We start from the raw sequence: 20,597 nt of genomic DNA on the forward strand, positions 1-20,597 counted from the left end.
AGAATAATAAATAAGAGTATTTCTTAGGTTTTTCAGGGCTAGTTTGAAACCACAATGTCAAACTGTACAAGCTGAAGCCATTTGAGGTAGACAGAAACTGTGTCAAGAGTACACATTTTCATGCTGTCTAAAACCAAACAACAGGCTCACGCACTGTCAAACAACCATAATCTTGATTTAGGGTTCAGCGTGAGACTTCCTATGACTCCACCTGAGACTGACAGGGAACCACTGATCTGGTAAGGGCAACATCATGGACCATGGAGGCTTAAGGAGTGTAAGGAGTGTAAGGAGTGTAAGGAGTGTAATGAGGGAAGGGGGGGTGGGCACAACTCTACAAGCTATTTACCAGAAAGAAGTCAACGCCACACATCTTCAATATCTCAAGTCAACAGCAGCATTTCAACCTCAGTCATATAACCACAAACAATTGAGGGTTAATTTACAAGGCATAATCTTTTAAATGGAATATATGGCATCTGACCATTGTCTCAATATGTCCCTTTGAGATATCTCCCACCCCACGCCCACAGACATAACTTTATACCCCAAAAATCCCAATGACAGACCTCATGCCCATTTAACAGTCTCACATTGTTCTAGAGAATAGAGATTAAAAATATATACTATTGACTTCCAGTGTATGTGTTCTCTGTTTTTCTCTACTGAAAAAAAAAAAATCTTCTTTGCCACAATGCAAGCTCTGAGGTCTTTTCTCCACACACACACACACACACACATATATACACTGTATATATATATATATATATATATATATATATATATATATATATATATATTAGAGGATTTTTAGCTGAGAAGTTAGGCAAAGTATATGTTCATTTGGACGGAATTCATTCAAAATGAGAAGGAATTTTCTTTTCTCCAGTTTCCCATTTGAGGAGGACAAAATTTGAGAAATTTGGGAAGCGCTACAACATCACATGACTACTCAAGAGCAGGTAGCAAGGTAAAAAGAAGAAGAAATAGATAAAAAGGCCTGAACTTGTACAAGGCAGAGAGATGGGCAAAACGATATGGCTCTCTGTGGCATTCCAGGGCCCTACTAACAGTAAGAGAAAATGTACAAAGTTCAAGAGAGGGTTAGAGCGAGTAAAAGGACAATCAGATAAAGGGGAAGATTGTGAATTAGTTGTTTAAACAGGAACAGAGCTAAAGCAATAGTGCAAGACTACGCCATGGGTTTTGGGAGAGGACTAGAAGGGTGATACAAATATTCTATCTGCCTGATTCATCGGTATACGAGGTGAGATATGGTGCCAGATTTGAAGTTGAGCTGATGGTTGGGCACAAAGCTGTGCTGGGGATTCTTCCGCGTGCAGATATCTTTTGCATACAAGCCCATGCACGAGTCACATGACACTTTAGAGCAGTTCACACAGGTGTGCGATGCACCTGGCTTGTTGCAAAACCCGCACCGCGATCCCCCCAAGGTTATTCGCTCACTGCTGCCTCCCTTTGGCGTTGTCAAGGCAACAGACTTGCTTGGAAACAGCTTGGTGGACATTAGGGGTTTCTCCACTATCTGCGGGTGAGGATGGGGGTGAGAGTGTGAGTGGGTCAGTGTCAGAGGGTGCGGATGGAGGTGGGAGTGAGTATTAGAGTAGACAGAGAGCTTTTCCTTAACAGGAATGTATCCGTCGAGGGGTCGTGGGGATTTGGGGTGGTAGTCCTGGAGGCCACAGCAGGGGGAGGGGTCTACATCATGACAGGCAGAACAGAGGATCATGTCACACCTCTGGCAGGAGGCCATAGTGGAGCAGCCCAGCCCACAACCCTGACACTTCACACCACCATGTGCCTTGAGGAGCCACCCATCCCTTGCCTCCCGTGGCTCTCTGGATGGAGGTCGAGAGGGCGTCTGCCTTCCTCCTGTCCCAGCAACACCTCTCTCTGTGTACAAGTCAATCTCATCCAAAGAGGACAGGTGGTAGGATGTGTAAGCATCAGCCGGGGGAGGTGACTGAATAGGGAAGAAATCCGCCACGGGGCTATAGGAAGGTGGAGCTGCCACAGAGAAGAGTGATGCTGAGGTGCTGGGCCTAAGGATCTCATCCTTCATATCCTCCTCTGCATCCACAAACAGAGGCTCCTTTCTCAGACTCAAAGAGGCCTTCAACACAGGCTTGCTAACTGCTGCGTGCCAGTGACCAGCCCCATCTGTAACATCCACAGACTTTGACGGTCGGCTGCCTCGCCTCAGGTGGTGGGCATGAGGCCTCTCTATATCCAGCGGACGCACAGACAGCCGGGCCATATCTGCCCCGAGGCTGTCGCGTCTGCGGAGCGCCTCGGCACAACCAGCTGCATCATCTCTGCAACCTCTGCGGAGTTCCAGGGCCTCCAGCTCTGAGGCTGAACCACGGGCCAGAGCCACTACCTCTCCCAGAAGACGACACTCTGCCTGGGCCAGGAAGAGCTCAAACGCCAACTGGCGGAGGTGATTTGCACCTCCCGGGTGTTCCTGCAAAAGGAACTGCGAATCATGGTCACAGGCGTAGCCGATGGTGCGCATTAGAGTTCGGAGTTCAGAATCAGTAATGGCAGACTGCAGGTAGTACACGTATGGGCCAGTGAAGGTCTAAAAAAAGAAATGCATTAATCAGCATCAGTTTCATGGCAACAGAAGATAAAATCAACTCCAAAACTTACCTAGCATGGTATTCATCTGCTATCATATAATTAAAAAAGTATATGTAAAGTTTGTTTTGATACTGTGTACTAACATTACAGATGTAAAACCTTTAACAGTTTTTGAAATTACCACCTCACATACAAATGCTGTCTAAAAATAAATTATTAAAAAACAGGACGAGCAAGTTATTGGGGATAGCAGGTTCCAATACAGTGTTTCACATTGTGGTGGTGGGGCAACCCTTTTGTTTATAAATAACACACTGTATGGTGTTGTGATTAGACAATAAATACTGTGTAACAATGTTGTAAGATGTAGATGTTATTATTAATAAGTCAATTGCTAATGTTGGGTAGTCCTATGTTACTGCATTCTTTATATACATTATTAGGTACCTGATTAACTATGGAGACAAAGCACAGGCAATTTATTTACACAGTAAATGTCATTTTAAGGCTACACAACATAACCATAAATCTGTAAAGATGCTGTACTGACTCTGTGCTGCAGCCACTACTAAATGAATATGTGGGGGGAAAAAAGCTTGTTTCCACCTAGAGGTCGTAAAAGATACTAATGTATACTGTCACTGGATTCTGTGGCGGACCTTTCATATGAAAATTCACATTCAAACCAGCATTTTAATAATAATTGGTTTATGTCAGCTTTAAACACACCTTTATACATCTGAACTCCTTCTTCCAGGGGAAGAGCAAGAGGTTGGTGCAGATGGTTTCCAACGTGTGGAAGGCTCTCTCCAGGCTCTTGATGTTGCCCCCTCTCTGGCAGCGGAGAGAACTCTCCACCACTTCATAGAAACGCACCATACGGAAACGTTGACCTGGATCTGGCTGGTAGGCCCCTAGCAGAGCTGTGGCTGTGGAGAGTAGAGCCTCACTGTCCTTGTGTCTCCCTCTGTCCCCCTCTGGTGCAGTTCCAATCCATGTGTATTCCTCCTCTAGACGCCTCTCCAGTGCTGTCACATACCTCCGAAACAGGTCCTCTTTTAACTTGGCATCCATTATCGACAGCAGACTCTCAGTCAGCTGTTACACTTTATACTTATGCCTCACCCCTTTTAGCATGCCCTGCACCAGGATGCCACATTCAAGCATCATTTTTGATCACCATAATTCACTGTACACACTGGCACACACTCAAACTTAATTATGTTTTGGAGAGGTGGAAGAGGAATGAGACTTTGCATCCAATCAGCAGCACATCCTTTAAACAAGAGATGTAATTGTCTGGGTCTTTTAGTTGGCGTAGCTAGGCTGCAGCCTGCATGATAGCATTCTTATGGGCATCTATGGTATTGTCTCAAAGCCTGACTTGTTTACATACAAAAAGGCCTATGTTGTGGTAAGGAGGAGTGTTTTCGTCATGCGCTGTTCATGCACAGTTATATCTATTCCATCCCTTGGTTTCAGCATATGCAGAGTTCAAGGTCGTTCATCAGGAAGACATTCTTGATTGTGTGATTCTTCTGAGCCGTCTCTAAGCTGTAATGACACAAGAGAGCTTTATAAAAATGGAAAGCTCTCATTCTGTTACACATAAATAAAGACGGAACCTTAGGCCATATTTCATTCTACTGACTCACTCAGGGTTAACTGAGTCCAAAAAATGCATTTGTAACGATCATCATCAAGAGCATTTTTCTTAAAATCTAATGAGTCAGATAAGAGAGAGGCTTTATAGGCATCATTATTTCAATAAACAGTGTCTGTGCTCTGAGTGGGATGATGTGAGGGTGCATTGTGTGGGCTATTTTATGTCGATCTTGGAGCTAATAGGTTGGACTGATAGATACCATGATGTACGCAACCAATAAATAGACTTGGGGAATTACAGTGTACATAACCAGGGTTCCGATTCACTATTGACAGACATATTCTTTTGTCTTGCGCTCCTGTTTGCGCCAATGAATATGACAGCTAGCGGTACTACATGCTGCACTTCAGTTGGCTAACATGAACACATTGCGACACTGGGACATATGAGATGGCCAGGTGTAAGTTAAAGCTAAAATGACCGGAGGCTTGAACCACAGCAGATCAAGGTTTCTGTTCCTCGTTCCCGGGCAACCTGGCCGGCTATTCCAGTTACCCGACACATCAACCTTAGCGAACATCCGTTTAGCGAGCTAGCAAGCAACATGCCTTAGCTCACAACATCACCATGCATTCCTAGTGCGCATCACTTGCAACAGGATCAGTCCGTCGCGACCAAGGTTGGTAGTAAGAGGGACACCCCGAGGACAGCTTGTACGTTAATTCTTCATAAATCTCAAACCCGACGATGACCGATGCTCACTGGCATGGCCCCCGTACTGAGTATAAGCAGTGAACGCCCATTTCAGCGCAGCTGGCTAGCTAACAGTTGCTTTAGCTAGCAAGGCGGTCCATCGCTGAAGAGAAATGTTTGGCGATTTTAAAGTCAATTGTATAAACATACACAGCCATGGTGGCATAACTCATGTACGAGAAAGTCTAATTCTGCGTCGGCTAAGATCTCTCACACAGTTTTCTAATCAGAAGCACCAACACCCGCACATCTTACCTTTAACAAGTGCTAGCCGTGGCTAGCTACGCCTCCTCAGCTGTTGGAAATTCCCATCACCACACTGCGCATGCGCCCGGTTCTGACAGCATTAGGAGCCCACGTGCTGCTGAGGGAAGGAGCCGGAGGAGGATGCAGAGACACAAACTGCACCACCACCGCTGTTGAGTCGTGTGTGTGAGTTACATCAGTATACGGTCTTTTTCGGAAAACAAAAATATGAGCTCACGCGTGCAGTTTGTCATTCATTCAGCGGTACATACAAAATATCACTGTTTATCTACAATTAACCAATATAGGTTAATCTAATCAACAATAACGTCCAGCAAGTAACCAATTTTTGGAAGCTATTTTTGTTCACTTAATCCACCTTTTTGATTTTAAAATTATGTTTTGCCTTCCTTTCAACGTTGTTATACTCCACGTTCATACAATATTTATAAACAAACAAACGTTTTAATGGCCACAATTGTGAGAATCACCAGTCCCTGCTTACCAAATGTGAGGATTTGCTGTTTTTTTATTGTATATCTATCTGTGTATTTGAACAGTCAGGCATAGACTGTATATAAAAAGGTCAAAACAAGATATTTGCTACTACTGTCCCTTAACAGTTTAAACGTTATCGCCGGTTGTACTTTTGCCATAACTCCGCCCTCGCGCATAAAAAAGAAACAATCCGGTGACGTCGACACGGGAACGGTTGGTGGGGGACTGAGTCAGTGAAGAAAAGAAATGGCGATGCTCGGAGGGTTTAGCGCAGCCCAGCACAAGAAAAACGTCTCTGACGGGAGCAACGACGTGTCAGAATTCGTCTGTCCAGTTTGCCTCGAAATTTTCGACAGTCCCGTAACAACACAATGCGGGCATACGTGAGTATTCTGCCCTTTTTTCGATCGTTTTCCCCACAAACCACGTCTACCACCAGCGATTCAATGGTACGAGGTAAACATAACGGGGGTGAGAGGCATTTTTCCAAACATGTCGTGCCCCCAGACATGCTAGACATCGACCATGCGTTTGCCTGCATTTGTTGTGAGCCTGTAATTAGTTTTCGCTTTACTTGAATATTTGGCTAAACCAATGCCAGCTTGCTAAATCAGTTTCAGTTTTGTTTACATCAAAGAGGCGGCCTCGCATGGGAGATGTAGTTTAAATCTTCATTGTTTTGACTCATCAAACCACTTTAAAAGACTACAAGTCCCTGCGCCCTCTTCAGCTAGGGGCTTTCCATCGGATTTACAGGAAGCTCTAGGTAGGAGCTGTACATGGATCGTCCAGTACATGATATCATCAGGTTTCTTATAATGTATTTTAATGCAGCCGAGCTTTTTCCTTCTAGTCACCATAGGCAAAATTAAAGTTGATTACAATTTGTTTCCCTTGTTCATCACCAATCTATTGTCAGGTTCTGCCAGAGTTGTTTGCAAGAGTGTTTGCGTCCACTGAAGCCAGTTTGTGCAGTATGTCGGACCGGGCTTGGCCACTGGACTAAAGCTGAGGACCTTGAGGCCCTCATCCAATCATCTGTGGCAGCTTGCAAGGGATGTGGAGCTCAGGTATGTTTCATGGTGCAATAGCTAACACAAAGTGAATGACATTTACTGGTTTGTTGTGAACTGGGTTTGGAAACACACAAGGGTTAAGACCGATCCCTACTATGCACAAGGCAACCACTGGGGCTACTGATATAATTACATATGCCTAATCCTAACCAAACCTAATCCAAACCTAATCTGATACCGAGTCTAAACTGCAGTCTTTATACCCAGACAGTGGGAGAGTTTAAATCACAAGCATTTTGGGAACACTTATATCATTTTGGTTGTGCAATAGCAGTTACTGATGTGTATTTTTTCACTATTCAGGTTGGCCTTTCTCAAATGAGAAGCCACACAGCTGCCTGTTCAAAATACCAGGAGTACATTGAGGAGGGAGTGAGGACCACTGCCCAGAGCCAGTCTGCCATCATCAGGTGAAATATCGAGCAATACGAAAAACCAGGAATGTGTCTGAAGTCACTCCCTCATTTACCCATTCAATATTACCTGGATAATAAACTCTTAATAGTTTATGCCATAATAAGCAGTAAAATGTTGAGTTTAAAATTTATTTTAAACTCAATATGACATCATATCATGATGATATGATATGACAGCATTCTTACCACCATCACTGTAGAGATTGTGGACAGTAGCGCTCCCATAGAAATAGCTTTACAGTCTAGTCTGATTTGGCACACAAGCCTCAATTAACAAGGTAGTTTGTTTATCATTGTCAACACAAGGTTGTATAACGAAAATGAAAGTTTGCAGTCCCTTCTTGCTACACACACAGAAATGAACAGATTAAATGTATATTTAAATATGGTAACACTTAAAATAAAACAATAGATACAGTTATTTACATTATTTATTTACATGGCTGCTATCACGGCTCTCTATCCTCTCTTCTGGGTGATCAATGCACCTGTTGTGCTGTATGGTCCGATTGATTTTGCTTGGCTGATCGTCTCTGTAATCCAAAACCCCGGCTTCCTTTTCCAATGACTGTATTTCCATCATAGGCAATACGTGTTTTGGCAATTAAGCCAGAATAAATAAATGAAAAACAAAAGTGTAGTGCAGTCTGAAGAAGCGACCGGCTGCTGTATCTATATGCGCGGCAGGTTGCCAGGTAAAACCGGTTCTTTTAAACCATCTTCATGACTTGTCATTAGGTTTGACTCACCAGTTGTCTTACCATATCCCACATGCAGGGTCAACCCATAAGACGACAGTAGTAATGGATTATTGAGGGTAAAACCTTTACAGTTACCTTCAGACCCTATAATATCCTTTTGGAAGATTGCCTGTGTTCTGTTCAATGCCATTTTGTTTCATCAATTTAATAATCAGACACACACACAATGAGACCCCGGTTCTAAGAAGTGGAAGGTAATTATATACAATAAAAGTTTAAGAAACAGTTATAGTTAAGGTGGACATGATGACTAATGTTGTAGTAGCCTTTTATAATTAATTTCACCCAGTTAGAACAGTTGGATTAATTCAGAAAACAGTATCAGTTTGCTGTATGGCAGGCATTAAAACCAGAAATCAGATGACATCTTCCCTCATTTCATGATATCAATATTATATTGATATCAAACAACTGTTTCCATTACATCCAACATTTCTAAAGCTGAGACACAGCTCTCTTTGTAGAAAAATCAGTAGTGTGACATATTTTCTTGTTTTTGTTTTGTTCCTACAGTCCAGTGCCAAATCGCTTCACTTTCACCTGCCCATACTGCAACTGCCAGAACCTCGATCAGGACGGCCTGGTTGAACATTGCACGTCCCATCATGCTCGAGACACACGCCAAGTGGTAGGAAATCCACACAGAACTCCACTCCACCCCTTCCAACCATAGACAGAGATCTTTAGGGGGAAATAGCAGATCAACAGTATATGCCACATATAAGTATACATCATCTGAAATCTGGGAACATAAAGCTTGATTTGAGATGCAGCTCAGCACTGTGTGTCAAGTTGTACTAGTCATAAATCTGTAATAGACACTGTGTTTCGGTTAGGCATCTAAGTTTAGAACATTATGATGGAAGTATATGATCCCTCAATTATGTCTCATAAGTTGTTGCTGCAGTGTTTGGGTTAATACCATTTATTACACAGATTTGGTGCAAAATTTCAAAAAACAATTGACCACTCAAAAATGTATTTAAAAAAGGTCAATCTGTGCTGTGATTCGATACCACTTTGGGGAAGGCACTGGACCCGCTTATCGTCAATATACCTAGGAAAGCCATACATTCTCTGAATGTCCTATGTATCTAGTTTCTGATTGTCATGTTTCATGAGGCAGTGATTATACTATATAGAGAGGTCAAGTTTTAAAAAATGGTCTCACTACAGATGGCTACTATGGGGACTAACATCATCACACATGAATATAAGTTGGCTCATTGAATCCACAGTAGTCTCAGTTTGCCAGTTATACCATATTTGTGTAATTCCAATACTGTTTAGGGACCCCAGTATGCAGAAATATTCAAATACACAATTTTTAGAAACAAAAATAACACCTTTATGCTGCATGCAATAAAACACGTTTTTTTTCCCCCAAACTGCATGGAATTAACAAAGTGGGCATGCATGTAAAGGGGAGACCGGTGCCTACCATTAGAACCAATTTTTGTTCAGATATCTTGAAGTGAGAGGTCATGGGACCCCTTTTCAAAATGTACATGCCGGTTTCTCCCTTGCCAAAACTTAATTTGGAACTTTATTTAGCCCCCTTACCAACAACCTGGCACATGGTTGGTAGCAATGGAGCCCGCTACAGCCGAGGGCAATGTATGGAGAACCGGTTCCAAGTTGGAATAGTTATCAAATTTCCAAGAACCGTGGATTCATTAACATTCTGCTTATTGGTACTGCAGTGAGCATTTTACAGTCCATAATAGTTGAACTAATCTGCCAGGACCTGCTACTGACCGCAGCAAATGCTCAGGAGTTTGGCTTAGCTTCACTAAAAAAGATCCGTAATATACAACACCTGCTGTAAGGATATCTCGTGCAAGGGAAGGCACAGTGTTCGACGCTAACTGTAGCAACGTCTCATGCTCAGGTACAAAACACAGATGAGTTGACATTCACCTTTTTTATATTGAAGGTAAACAAATGATGTCTACAAATGATTCCAATATATATTTTTTCTTAGATACGAATCCCCAGAGACAACCCTCTAGTACAGAAACTCCTTTCAATTTAGCCATGAAGGGAAAGATGAGCAAGGAGAAAGTGGATGAATGTCACCGAGCAGTGACAAGAGCAGGTTTGAAATCAGAACGGAAATTCAATAAGAACCAGATTTGATAAGTAGAATTGGAATCGATAAAATTGAAATGATACCCAACCTTACTCCAGCCCGTGAAAGATGGTAATGTTGGCCGAGGTTGTGTTGAGTTGAAGAGGTTAAAAACAAGGTTCCACGCACTGTTTGGATTTAGCTAGGGTTAATTTGTTTATAGATTCTTCATTACTTTCTCTTTGTTTCTGTCTAGGTGTGCCCCATCTGTGCCTCAATGCCTTGGGGGGACCCTAACTACAGGAGTGCTGACTTTTTCCAGCACCTGAAGATCAGACACACCTTCTCCTATGACACCTTCGTTGTAAGTTGAGGCCCCAAACGCTATCAGGAGTTTCCTTTTTTTAGGATGCTAATAATCAGTTGATATACTGGTTCTGTTTTCTTCTCTCTTTACACCCATGTGTTTGCAGGACTATTCCACAGATGAGCACACAATGATCCAGGAGGCTCTACAGCGCTCCCTTTTGGACAACTGAAGTGAGAAGAACAATCTAGCATAGGAGGAATCCAGGGAAATGAAGGGGAGATGGTGACGTGAAGTCTTGAGAAGACAGAACCCCACACTGTATCATCATTCATCTATCATGAGGATGGTGGTACTGTATTACTATGGGTAATCAGTTTCACAGGGAATTGGTCTTGTTAATGAATCTATAGGTTTATTATTCAGAAAATAAATCACGCAATATGGTTAAGAAAACATATTGTACTGTACTGATTTAGGAGTGATACTGTGTTTCTGGTGTGATAATATCTTATCCTCCAACTACCCCCACAGCTGAGTCTGTAGGCTTGATAGTTTGTTGAATATCTATTAAACTATGTTTGTTAAAGCTTGTTCATTGATGACATGGTGTCTTATACCCAAAAAGTTGTAATTAAATTTCCCTGTCGTCAATACTTGATGTTATAAGAGGGTTCGACCACTAGGTGGCTAACTATTGCCAGCAAATGACAAACTTCACAAAGTTGTCAAGTAATATTAACAATAATATATAATAATCTACTCGAGTGACTCTGCATGTTTACTCTCAACAATTGAGAGCAAGTTTTTCTTTTTGAGTTTTTTTTGTTTGTTTGTTTTAGCAGATTGAAGCGTTTTTTTTGTTTGTTTGTTTTTTTATGCTGTTTCTGGGTGAAGTGTGTGTGTGTGTGTGTGTGTGTGTGTGTGTGTTGTTTGAGAGACAGTGTGTGTTCATTCTGTTTTCAGAGATCTACTGGAAAGAATAAATAATATGAGGGTCAAACAAAGCCAGAGATGGCCGTTTGCTTTATTGTAAAGTTTCTCCCTTATGTCTTTGTGCCTGCTGGTAGATCTTGTTTCTGACTTCCAAAACTCATAGGGCTAATAGTTCATCCAGTGAACCAAAAGAAGAAGTGGGAGACCATCTTTGTGTCCTAATCTGTCAATTCTTGTGATTTCATTGGAGGAGAATCTATCTAAATGGTTATGGCCACAGGGAGGCAGTAGAGTTCCATCGTTCTCTGGCTCATCCATGGGCCCTCACCAGCCTCCTGGCTCAGTTACAAGACATAACTCAACACCGATTTTGTTCTATAAATGTGCTTTACTCAATGTGTGGTTCCCCTGCTTAGTTTTGTGACCGGGATTTGTTCAAATGCAGCGTACAAAAACATCACTGATCTTTAGAAATGGAGGTTTTAGTGGAGTTATTTGTTATAGTTTCAAAAGAACAACTGTAACTTCACTTTTAGACCATCTACGTGACTTGGCTTAAGATTTTAAATGTAAGTTAATGTAGTGTTTTGTTATTTTTCATACCCAGTGTCTTGGATGCATCATCACTAAAAAAAAATTGCTGGTTTCCATATATATATATATATATATATATATATATATATATATATATATATATATATATATATATATATATATATATATATATATATATATATATATATATATATATATATATATATATATATATATATATATATATATATATATATATATATATATATATATATATATATATATATATATATATATATATATATATATACACTGCCAACCGTTCTGAGGGGGGAATAAAATCAACATTGTTATTATTTGTATGCTTCCAAAAATGACAGCATGTGGAGTAACAAGAAAATGCAGTTTGGACTTTGCTTGACTTTTGTGTTGGATATTTTTTATTTCAGTTCGTAACATGTGAATTGTGTCTATCTATTTTCACATCTGTGTTGTTTTCCTATGACTTGTAATTGTCACAAAGCAACCATGTACAATAGTGCAAACCTTCACACACAGTTGCATTGCATTTGTCTTCTACCAACAGGTAAATAAAATGTAATACACCCAGATCAAGTAGCTCTAGAGCAGAACCTTAATGCCTTTTCACGTAGTCTTTGGTGCCACTAAGCCCTAGATGTTCGTTTTCCTCTCCAGTAAAATGTGTAATAATTTTGTATGTGTATCATGTATAATGACTTTTTTTTTTCTTTCTCAATATATCTTTCATTCTCTTTTGTCAGCCCTTCTGTTAGAGGGTGCTAAATCCTGATAAATTAAAGCTCTTTAATTATTTAAACCCTGGCCCCAGATATCAGGCGCAGTGATTTATACCTGTGTGTATGAGACGTGTGGGGGAAGAAACAACACTCACTGCTTTGATGGATGACCACAGAGAGTGTGTGTGTGTCTGTGAGAGAGAGAACGAGGGAGCAGTTAAAAGGAAGGTAGTGTGCAGGTGCATCAACCGAAGCTCTGGATTTGCTCAGTTGTCATAATCTGGCAATGGGCAAAATGTGTTAGTGAAAAGAGCTAATTGTGGAATATATTAAATAAGCCAACCCTTCTACAAACCTTTGTCCATGTGTTGGAAATAAGGGCGGTACTATATCATACCAACAATGATATTACTATGTACTTGCATCTGTGCTAAGTTTATGATGAAACTTAGACCCTTCGGTGTACATTGTCCACAGGGAGTGGAAACCCTCTCATCTCTATTCTTTCCTTTGTGCACTTCTTGTATCTGTAATTACTGTAGCTAAATGATATTACAGTTTCTCACCTAGCTCCACGGAGAATCTCACCCACCAAACTTCTTGATGTAGTCCCCCCTTTCTTCTCTTTTCTTTTCATTCCCCCATTCCCCGATCAGGTTTTTGCTCCTGGCAGATAGAGAAGAGATGTTAGCTGTGAGAGGACTAACGAGATACTCGAGTGCTTCTGGGCAGGAAGGAAGTCGAGCCGAAAAACATGGCAGAGAGAAGTCTTTCTTGTCTGTTTGGTGGCGGAGCTAAAAAGGGAGAGGGGGGCCAAGGTGGGGAATAGGAAAAGGAAGAAAGAGGGAAAAAGGGAAGAGAAGTGAACACATTGAATAAAAATTTCATAAAGTTCAACGTGTGGTTTCTTTGATGCGAGCAATAGATAGTGTGTGCAGTCTGCAGGCTCTGTGGAGGCAGCAATTTATGCTACATGTGCCCACAGGCGCACTGTGAGAGGCGTGGGGACGCTGGCTTGTTTAAGAAGTGTGTCGCACCATCACTCTACCCTAGACACCCTTCCACCACAATTTTGTTTTCTTTCAATGTATTTTAAACCCCCTCTTCCACCTACTGTATGTCTCTTGAAATTCAGCATAGCTAAACTTGTAGGTTTATGCCCCTCTGTACCTGGTAATCGCCAAGACATTTAAACAGTAACAAGTGAACACACCATAAGTTCAGTCAATATTTCAATGAAATTTTGCACTTCTGCGTCATGAGTCAAGGCCCAGCATAACCTTTAGAAAAGGGAGGACTCCTCTCTGTCTGCTTGATTTTTGACACCAGGTCTGAAAAGATGGTTTTCTTTCTGGTTTAGGCTATTTTACACCCATCACACAGTGTATTCTGCCTAAATGTTTGGTCAGAGAAAAACAGGTGGTGTATATTCAGGCCAGTCAGGTAGGAATCTGTAGGACTGACTATCTGTCACCTGGTGCTGTGAAGAATAACATTAATGAGTGAGAGTGCATCAGTAAGATTGAAAACATTCTGTGTGATACACAGAAAGGGTGACGAGATAAGAACTCCTCCAATGCCTGGAAAGTTCTCTCTCTTAGTCCTATCTCTCTCTAGTTTTGCTGAGGCAGGTATCTGGGATGAGGTGTGGGGTGTGTGAGAAGAGCACTGGGAGTTTGTTCACCGTAAAATTCCTCAAAGTCAGGAGAAACAGGAAGAGCGGGAATCCTGCCGCCCGGGCGCTGCAGCTCGGGCAGGCTGGTCCTCTCAAATGTTTGAACAGAAAGTGCCAGTGGGCTTCCCCGACATCAATTCCTCTTCCGCTTTTAAACTCTTAACAACCGACCCCCTACTCCAGCCACACACACACACACACACACACACACACACACTCCTTGTGTTGCTAGCCTAAAGAGCAACTAGACTTAACTTTGATTTAATTATGCCTGTAACCAGCTTGGCCCTGTATCAGCTGAAGTGAAACTTGTGTGTGTGTGTGCATCTATTTTTGTGCCCTCTCAAACCCCACTTCTGCCAACATTGTGCCAAAGGATAACAGTTTATCTTTACTCTTCTTTACTCTCTAAAAGCAAAGTTAATCAAATATAATATATCGGTGGAGAAATATTATGTGATCTGTATTGTGTAAATCCAAGCAAGCTACCCTATGTGCCTCCCCGAATTGCTGCAACAAAAAAAAAACTCCTCACACCAGTTTTAATCCCCTCTAAAAGCTTGGAAAGTTCTCAGAATCACTGTTTCTGCAGAAATATTCTCCTGGAAGTGAAAATGAATAAGAAATGCATTGATATAACTATCAGGAGAATTGCTAATCATTGCTTCCTCATTTATTTATTTATTTGAAATCCGCACAGCCACTGTACTAATATTTGAAAGTTAAGCCCTCTAAGGTGTAAACGAAGGGGGGGCAAGGTCCCTGGTGTATGTGTGTGTATCTGTGTGTGTGTGTGTGTGTACCTGTGTCACAATTGAACAGCAAGCCAAGTGAGGCAATGGATCTAAATTTTATTCCCCCTCTGTGTACCCCTGTAGACCAACTAAGATGTGTGTGTGTGTGTGTGTGTGGAAGAGAGCGAGGCCCAAGGCTATTATTCTCCCATTAATATTTCCATTTGAAATCAAACCTCAGTGGGCGTGCATGAGGGAATCTGAGGAGGGAGAGAGGACTAGAGTGGGGATAACCTCATCAGGGTGAGGTGGTGGTGGTGTGTGTGGTTGGGGGTGGGGGGGTTGTAGCAGCATTAATGTCCAATAGGGGAGGCAATTTCACTTTTAAAGGAATCCTCATTATTTGTCAGAATGTCTCCCTTCTCCTGTCTTAATCCTCCTGGACCAGTATGCCCCAGGGGAAAACTGCCAGCCATTAAGACATTTGAGTTTTTGGGTTTTTTAGCTACACAGTTGTGAGAACAGAAGGAGACAATCATATCGTTTCTGCTTAGACTGGTTGTATCTGTACAGTCCTGTAAATGTTCTCATTTCACCTGTCTATTCCACTTTCCTCTGCAAAACTTTCAGTGCATACAGGACATCTTACATCATTATGTTTCTCACCTGTTAACCTTCATTCCTCCAACCTACCCACCCCCACAAACACTCACCTCCTCTTCCTTACACTTCCTCTTCGAGTCTCCTTCAATTCCAATCACCACTCTCCACCCTGTTTCCCCCCGTCTTTCTTTGAAAAAACGCCAGTGCGTGCTAATCTGTCAATCAGACGCTGTCCTGTTGTGACGATGATGGGGGTCCGTGATGCTCGGCCATACACATCCAGCAGCTCGCAGCTTGGAGCGACTCGATGATTAACCAGGCAGGTAGTGAGTCAAACTGCTGACAGCAGAAACACACTGACAGCTGATTTGGAAGACAATGGTCCCGCTCCCTCTACTCAACTTGTCACGGCAGTCGAAGTACCTTCTCCATTAACTTCTGACATATCTGGAAAGATGGAGGGGAAACACTCATTTACTACATGGCACTCATAGATATTTGGACATGTTTACATGGGCAAAAGTACTTCAAAACATCTAAAGAGAACTATTTTGGGAGACCTGCAAAACAAAAGTCATCATGTTATCAATAACACATTAGTTGCGAAGCATCAACTTATATGAGTATGAGTATGAGTATTAACTTGAAGAGCCGTTGATTAAGATTAAAATGTACAATTGGAATTGATTAGAAACTTGAGAAAACTTGTTCTGGTTTATGGCGCCAGTGTTTGATTAGAGGTCCATCAGAGCTTGAAATTGAATAATAGTATAATGGGATTATTAAAGTACTGCAAGTTGTTATTGAGATTGTGATATTACTGTGAATGGCTAATGGGAAACATCAGGAGATCCTTTGACTGTATATCCAGAAGTGAAGACTGTACAGTTTGGTGTCAGTTTACAAAGACGAAACCCATCATCGTCTTGTCTCTCAGATTAATAGTCCAACACTTCCCAATTATTAACCGCCCCTGCAGTGCACCATTTATATTCAAAGCTGTTTACCTCCCTCCACTTCCTGTCCTTTTGTGTCTTGTGTCTTTACAGGAGGGAATGGACGACGCAGGCAGATCTGTCAATCAAACAGCAGCCCCCAACCACCGGTGGCTGCCCATAGACAGCCGTCCATAGACAGCTGTCCATACACCTCCACCGGCTCCGGCCCCTCCTCAGCTCAATGAGTAACTAACCTGCAGGTATTGAATCAAACTGCTGACGAGCACGTGGAGGGGTGGAGAGGTGGGGGCTGTGTAGGTGGATGGGTAGAAAGATAGAAAGGGATGGGAGGACGGAGATGACAATGGCATCATTTTATAGCCCACCTTGGTGACGTAACCTTTAAATTTGCAAAGAAAGATGGGGGTTTCTTCCCTGTCCGTCCAGTTTTACGTCCCGTCCCCCAACCTTATTTCTCTTTCTCACTCTCTTAAGTGGCATCCTTTGATGGGCTGTCCCTCTCTCTCATCTTGTCTTCTTAGACAGATGAGTCCTGTCAGCGAAGCCATCACTGCCCAGCTAAACATTAATGATTCTCTTGCCTGACAAGTGTTGGCGGAGCAGGAGAGAGGTGAAAGGGGGACGCCTCTGGACAAAACCAGGGTTGAAAAGGAGAAGTGATGGCTTTATCTGCTTGACAGATTCTCTTTGTCTCTCTGAACTTGTGTATATGTATGTGTGCCATCAGCAGATTCTTGGCTTGACATGACGGTTTTATTGCCCTGTTTTTCCTCCCCTCTGAGGAGCTGGACCTCTTTGTATTCCCATAGCCCCTCATCCTTCCTACTGACATTCCTTCAAATATCTATGCATGTGTGTGTGTATATGCAGGCTTGTGTTTTTATCCATGCAGCTACTTACTTGTAGGCCCACACATGTTTCCTTCATGTGCTCATGTGTGTTTCTTGGAGAGAGCATCCTGGACTTTGATGTTGGCAACAGTGATGGTGGTGACGGCGGGTCACAGGGAACAGTCACCCCAGAGGGACGGGTAGTGAGAGGAGAAGAGGATGGAGAGGAGGGGGAAGCCAAATGTAGGGAAGAGTATGTGGATCAGTTCAGATGTTAAGAATAATACACCACTTTGTGTCACGTTAGGTTTTTCCAAAATGGAACTGATTCGCCTTTTACTTCTCCATGGTTCTTCTCCATTCCTCCTTGCTACTGATGTCTCTCTTTCCATACTCTTATTGGGCTCTGTCTCCCTCTTGCTCTCCGTGTTGTCACTCTGGCCTATGGCCTCTTTCCCCATCTCCCTTTTGAATTATTAACTCCCCAGCTCAGGGGAGTGAATGGGTACTGCTGAGTAGACATAGCACAGATCCGGCGTCACATTGCCCACATTTCGGAAGTCCGTCCATTTAAGGGGATTACATTGCTGGCCCCATTAGCCCCCACCCCATTTTCACTCACACACACTCACATTCTACATGTAAACCTGTGCAGACCTTTCAGTTATTATGAATAGCTGATGGTTGGACAGTGAAATAAACAGAGAAGTGGTTATATATGTTCCTGCCAGCATTCCTTTACTGTAGAGCTGCAGGCCTCCTGCGGTGAAGCCGCCCACTCTCCTGGCTACTTCTCCCCAGGCAGCCTCTATGTCCTCTGGGTTCCCGGAGCAATGATTAACCCCGGTTCTGATCAATGCTTCTGCTGACTCTGATACATCACTGGAGCCTTGCAGCTGCCATGTAAAGGAAGCGTCAACTCTGCGCTGCTCATGACAGAGCATACCCACTCCATCACTTGCATCAGGGCACACACGCACAGATACAAACACACGGGAGTAGTCAAAATAACTATAATTATAATAATAAATAAAGTGTTCCTGTTATTTTGTCCATCCTCTGCCTATGTGCAATATATTGTAAACTATTGCTGTGTTTAGAACATGGGTGGTTCTGAAAAATGACATTATTTTAAGTTAAAAAGCACATTTAATCATTATTTTAGGCATTTAAATGTGGCTTGGTTGCTCTGCTGACTCTGGGATTCTGGACAGGTATTGGATATTTTCCTCAAATGCTTTTTTGTGCATAAGCAGTTTTTTGCAGAGGGACATAAAAGGATGTAAAGAGAATGAGATAAACATAGAAACAGAAGAACAAAATAAAAGGAGGAACGACGAGAAAGATTGGCATCGCTTGTCACCCAGTGGTGCTTTACCTCGACAGCAGGGGGAAGCCCTGATTTCCTGAAGATGACAGGAAGCACAATGGCAGAGTGTTCTGTCAGCACATCCTACTCACAGAGCCAGGTTAATGATTCTGTAGCCACAGCTGAGCTGGAGAGAGGGATGAGCAGAGGGAGGAACAGAGAGGAAAAATAGGGGGGGGGGGTTGGATTCGGGCTACCGTCATTACAGCTGCATTAGGAATGATGGTGTGTTTTTGTCATTTTAATTACCTTTAATCTGATCTCTTCATACTCGGGCCGTTTGTTAATGAGGCAGAACAAAAACTACATGTCAGACATGTTTAGCATGCATCCACGCTATCCATCATGCAGCTAACATGGCACAGTAGGTACTGCGAGGAAAACCCTCGACTTTAATAAGAGTTCTGCGTCTCAGCAGTAAGGTATAAAAGATCAAAGAACTGGTTGAAGAATGACAAACTTTTTTTAGTTAAAGAAAACAGAAATTTTAAAAGGCAGGTTTCTACAGTGTGAGACCTTTGGAGGTAATAACATATTGTTAGTGTCAATGTTATGGTGACAGTTTTAGATATTTGCCTGTCTTCAGTATCAGTGTACATGTTTATCCCTCATTTCTTATTATATGGTGTGATACTGCATGTGATAAAAGTAAATGCATTCATATTTCACATTCCATTACTATATTTCTGCATTTGTTTATATGTATGTCTTTCTGCTGCTTCTTTCTTTTATTTAATGGATTTCTTTTATGTTGCCCTTTTGATAGCTGTACATTTGATATTATTATTTTGTTCTTATCATCTCTTGATAACTTCGATAACAATGTAGCTTCCTTGAACTCTTAAATCTGAATTATTTTAATGGTGTACAGTAATTGGACATTGTAGAGATATCAGGATAATCTACTGTCAGAGCAGAGAGCGGGGGACTGGGGGGACTGGGAGTACCCCCCCATCTCCATTCCAGGACTCGGTTAAAGTATTAACCAACTGCTGCTTAACAATATTGCTGACTGGTGTGTGGAAACAGGAGGGATCAAAGATATCATGTAGAAGAGAAAGACGCCTTTCACCGGGCCCATACAGACTGTCCACTCCATCTTACCACCCTATTCAGAGCAGCTACCCAGAGCAGCACTAAGACACTCCCATCCTCCCACTCTTCACCTCCCTCATTCTACTCTCATTTTTTATTCCTCATCCTTTATTTTAACACTTCCTCTTCCTATTTACCCCCCCCCCCCCCACTCATCATTCCTTAGTGTACAAAATATGAAATCATTATTTATTTCCACTACAAATGCATCTGCATTCCCCCCCACACACACCGTGCATTCCATCCCTTCCTTCACTTCTCTGCATCCATCTCTTCATCTGTCACCTGGCAGAGTAATCACATCCACATTTGATAAGGCTGGTTAGGTGGGTCATAAAAAGTTTATGCTTGTGATGCCGGAGTCTCATTTATTATCCCTGCTAATGTAGCAGTTGGGAGTGGGAGGAGGGAAAGAGACAGAAAGAGTTCCAGAGGTTGAGGGAGAGAGAGGCCACCACATTAAGGGATCATTACTCCTCTATAGGCTCTGTCCCTAGCTTTCAACTCTAGATAAGTCCTCTTTATGCTTTATGGCCTTGATGAAGCCAGTACTCTCTGTATTTAAGTGTTCCATAGCCACTAAGAGTTCAAGATGCTTATGGCACAGGAGGTAGTAACTGTTCTCTAACCACAGAACCATTGGCTTAAGCCCTAATGCATGGATCTATTTCCCTTGCATTTACTTCACCAGTAAATGTGAAAATGTGGCTTTTAATTGACATTGTTTAGTCTTGTACACTAACAAAATGATGTACTAATCTAAAAT

At 42.2% G+C, this 20,597-nt stretch overlaps 2 protein-coding genes across 2 annotated transcripts in view; one reads left to right on the top strand and one right to left on the bottom strand.

Annotated features, from left to right (window-relative positions):
* Positions 1-5,314, bottom strand: part of spata2 (spermatogenesis associated 2) — a 5,980-nt gene extending 666 nt beyond the window's left edge. The window contains exons 1-3 of the mRNA XM_038722418.1: positions 5,219-5,314; positions 3,334-4,158; positions 1-2,602 (exon numbers count right to left, since the gene is read on the bottom strand). The exon at positions 1-2,602 is cut by the window's left edge and continues 666 nt beyond it. Of these exons, the coding sequence (XP_038578346.1) occupies positions 1,253-2,602; positions 3,334-3,678 (1,695 nt within the window). The 5' untranslated portion in view covers positions 3,679-4,158; positions 5,219-5,314 and the 3' untranslated portion in view covers positions 1-1,252. The remainder of the gene's footprint in view (positions 2,603-3,333; positions 4,159-5,218) is intronic.
* A 615-nt stretch (positions 5,315-5,929) lies between these two features.
* On the top strand, positions 5,930-11,936 carry rnf114 (ring finger protein 114). Its single transcript, XM_038722419.1, has 6 exons — positions 5,930-6,090; positions 6,627-6,777; positions 7,087-7,193; positions 8,474-8,588; positions 10,288-10,395; positions 10,505-11,936. The coding sequence occupies exons 1-6, from the start codon at positions 5,954-5,956 to the stop codon at positions 10,568-10,570; spliced, it is 684 nt and encodes a 227-aa protein (XP_038578347.1). The 5' UTR covers positions 5,930-5,953; the 3' UTR covers positions 10,571-11,936.
* The last annotated feature ends 8,661 nt before the right edge of the window (positions 11,937-20,597 follow it).

The sequence above is a fragment of the Micropterus salmoides genome, unplaced genomic scaffold (assembly GCF_014851395.1).
Source record: "Micropterus salmoides isolate LMB-PRFRI ecotype aquatic unplaced genomic scaffold, ASM1485139v1 Ms_hic_scaffold_16, whole genome shotgun sequence".
Lineage (NCBI taxonomy): Eukaryota > Metazoa > Chordata > Actinopteri > Centrarchiformes > Centrarchidae > Micropterus > Micropterus salmoides.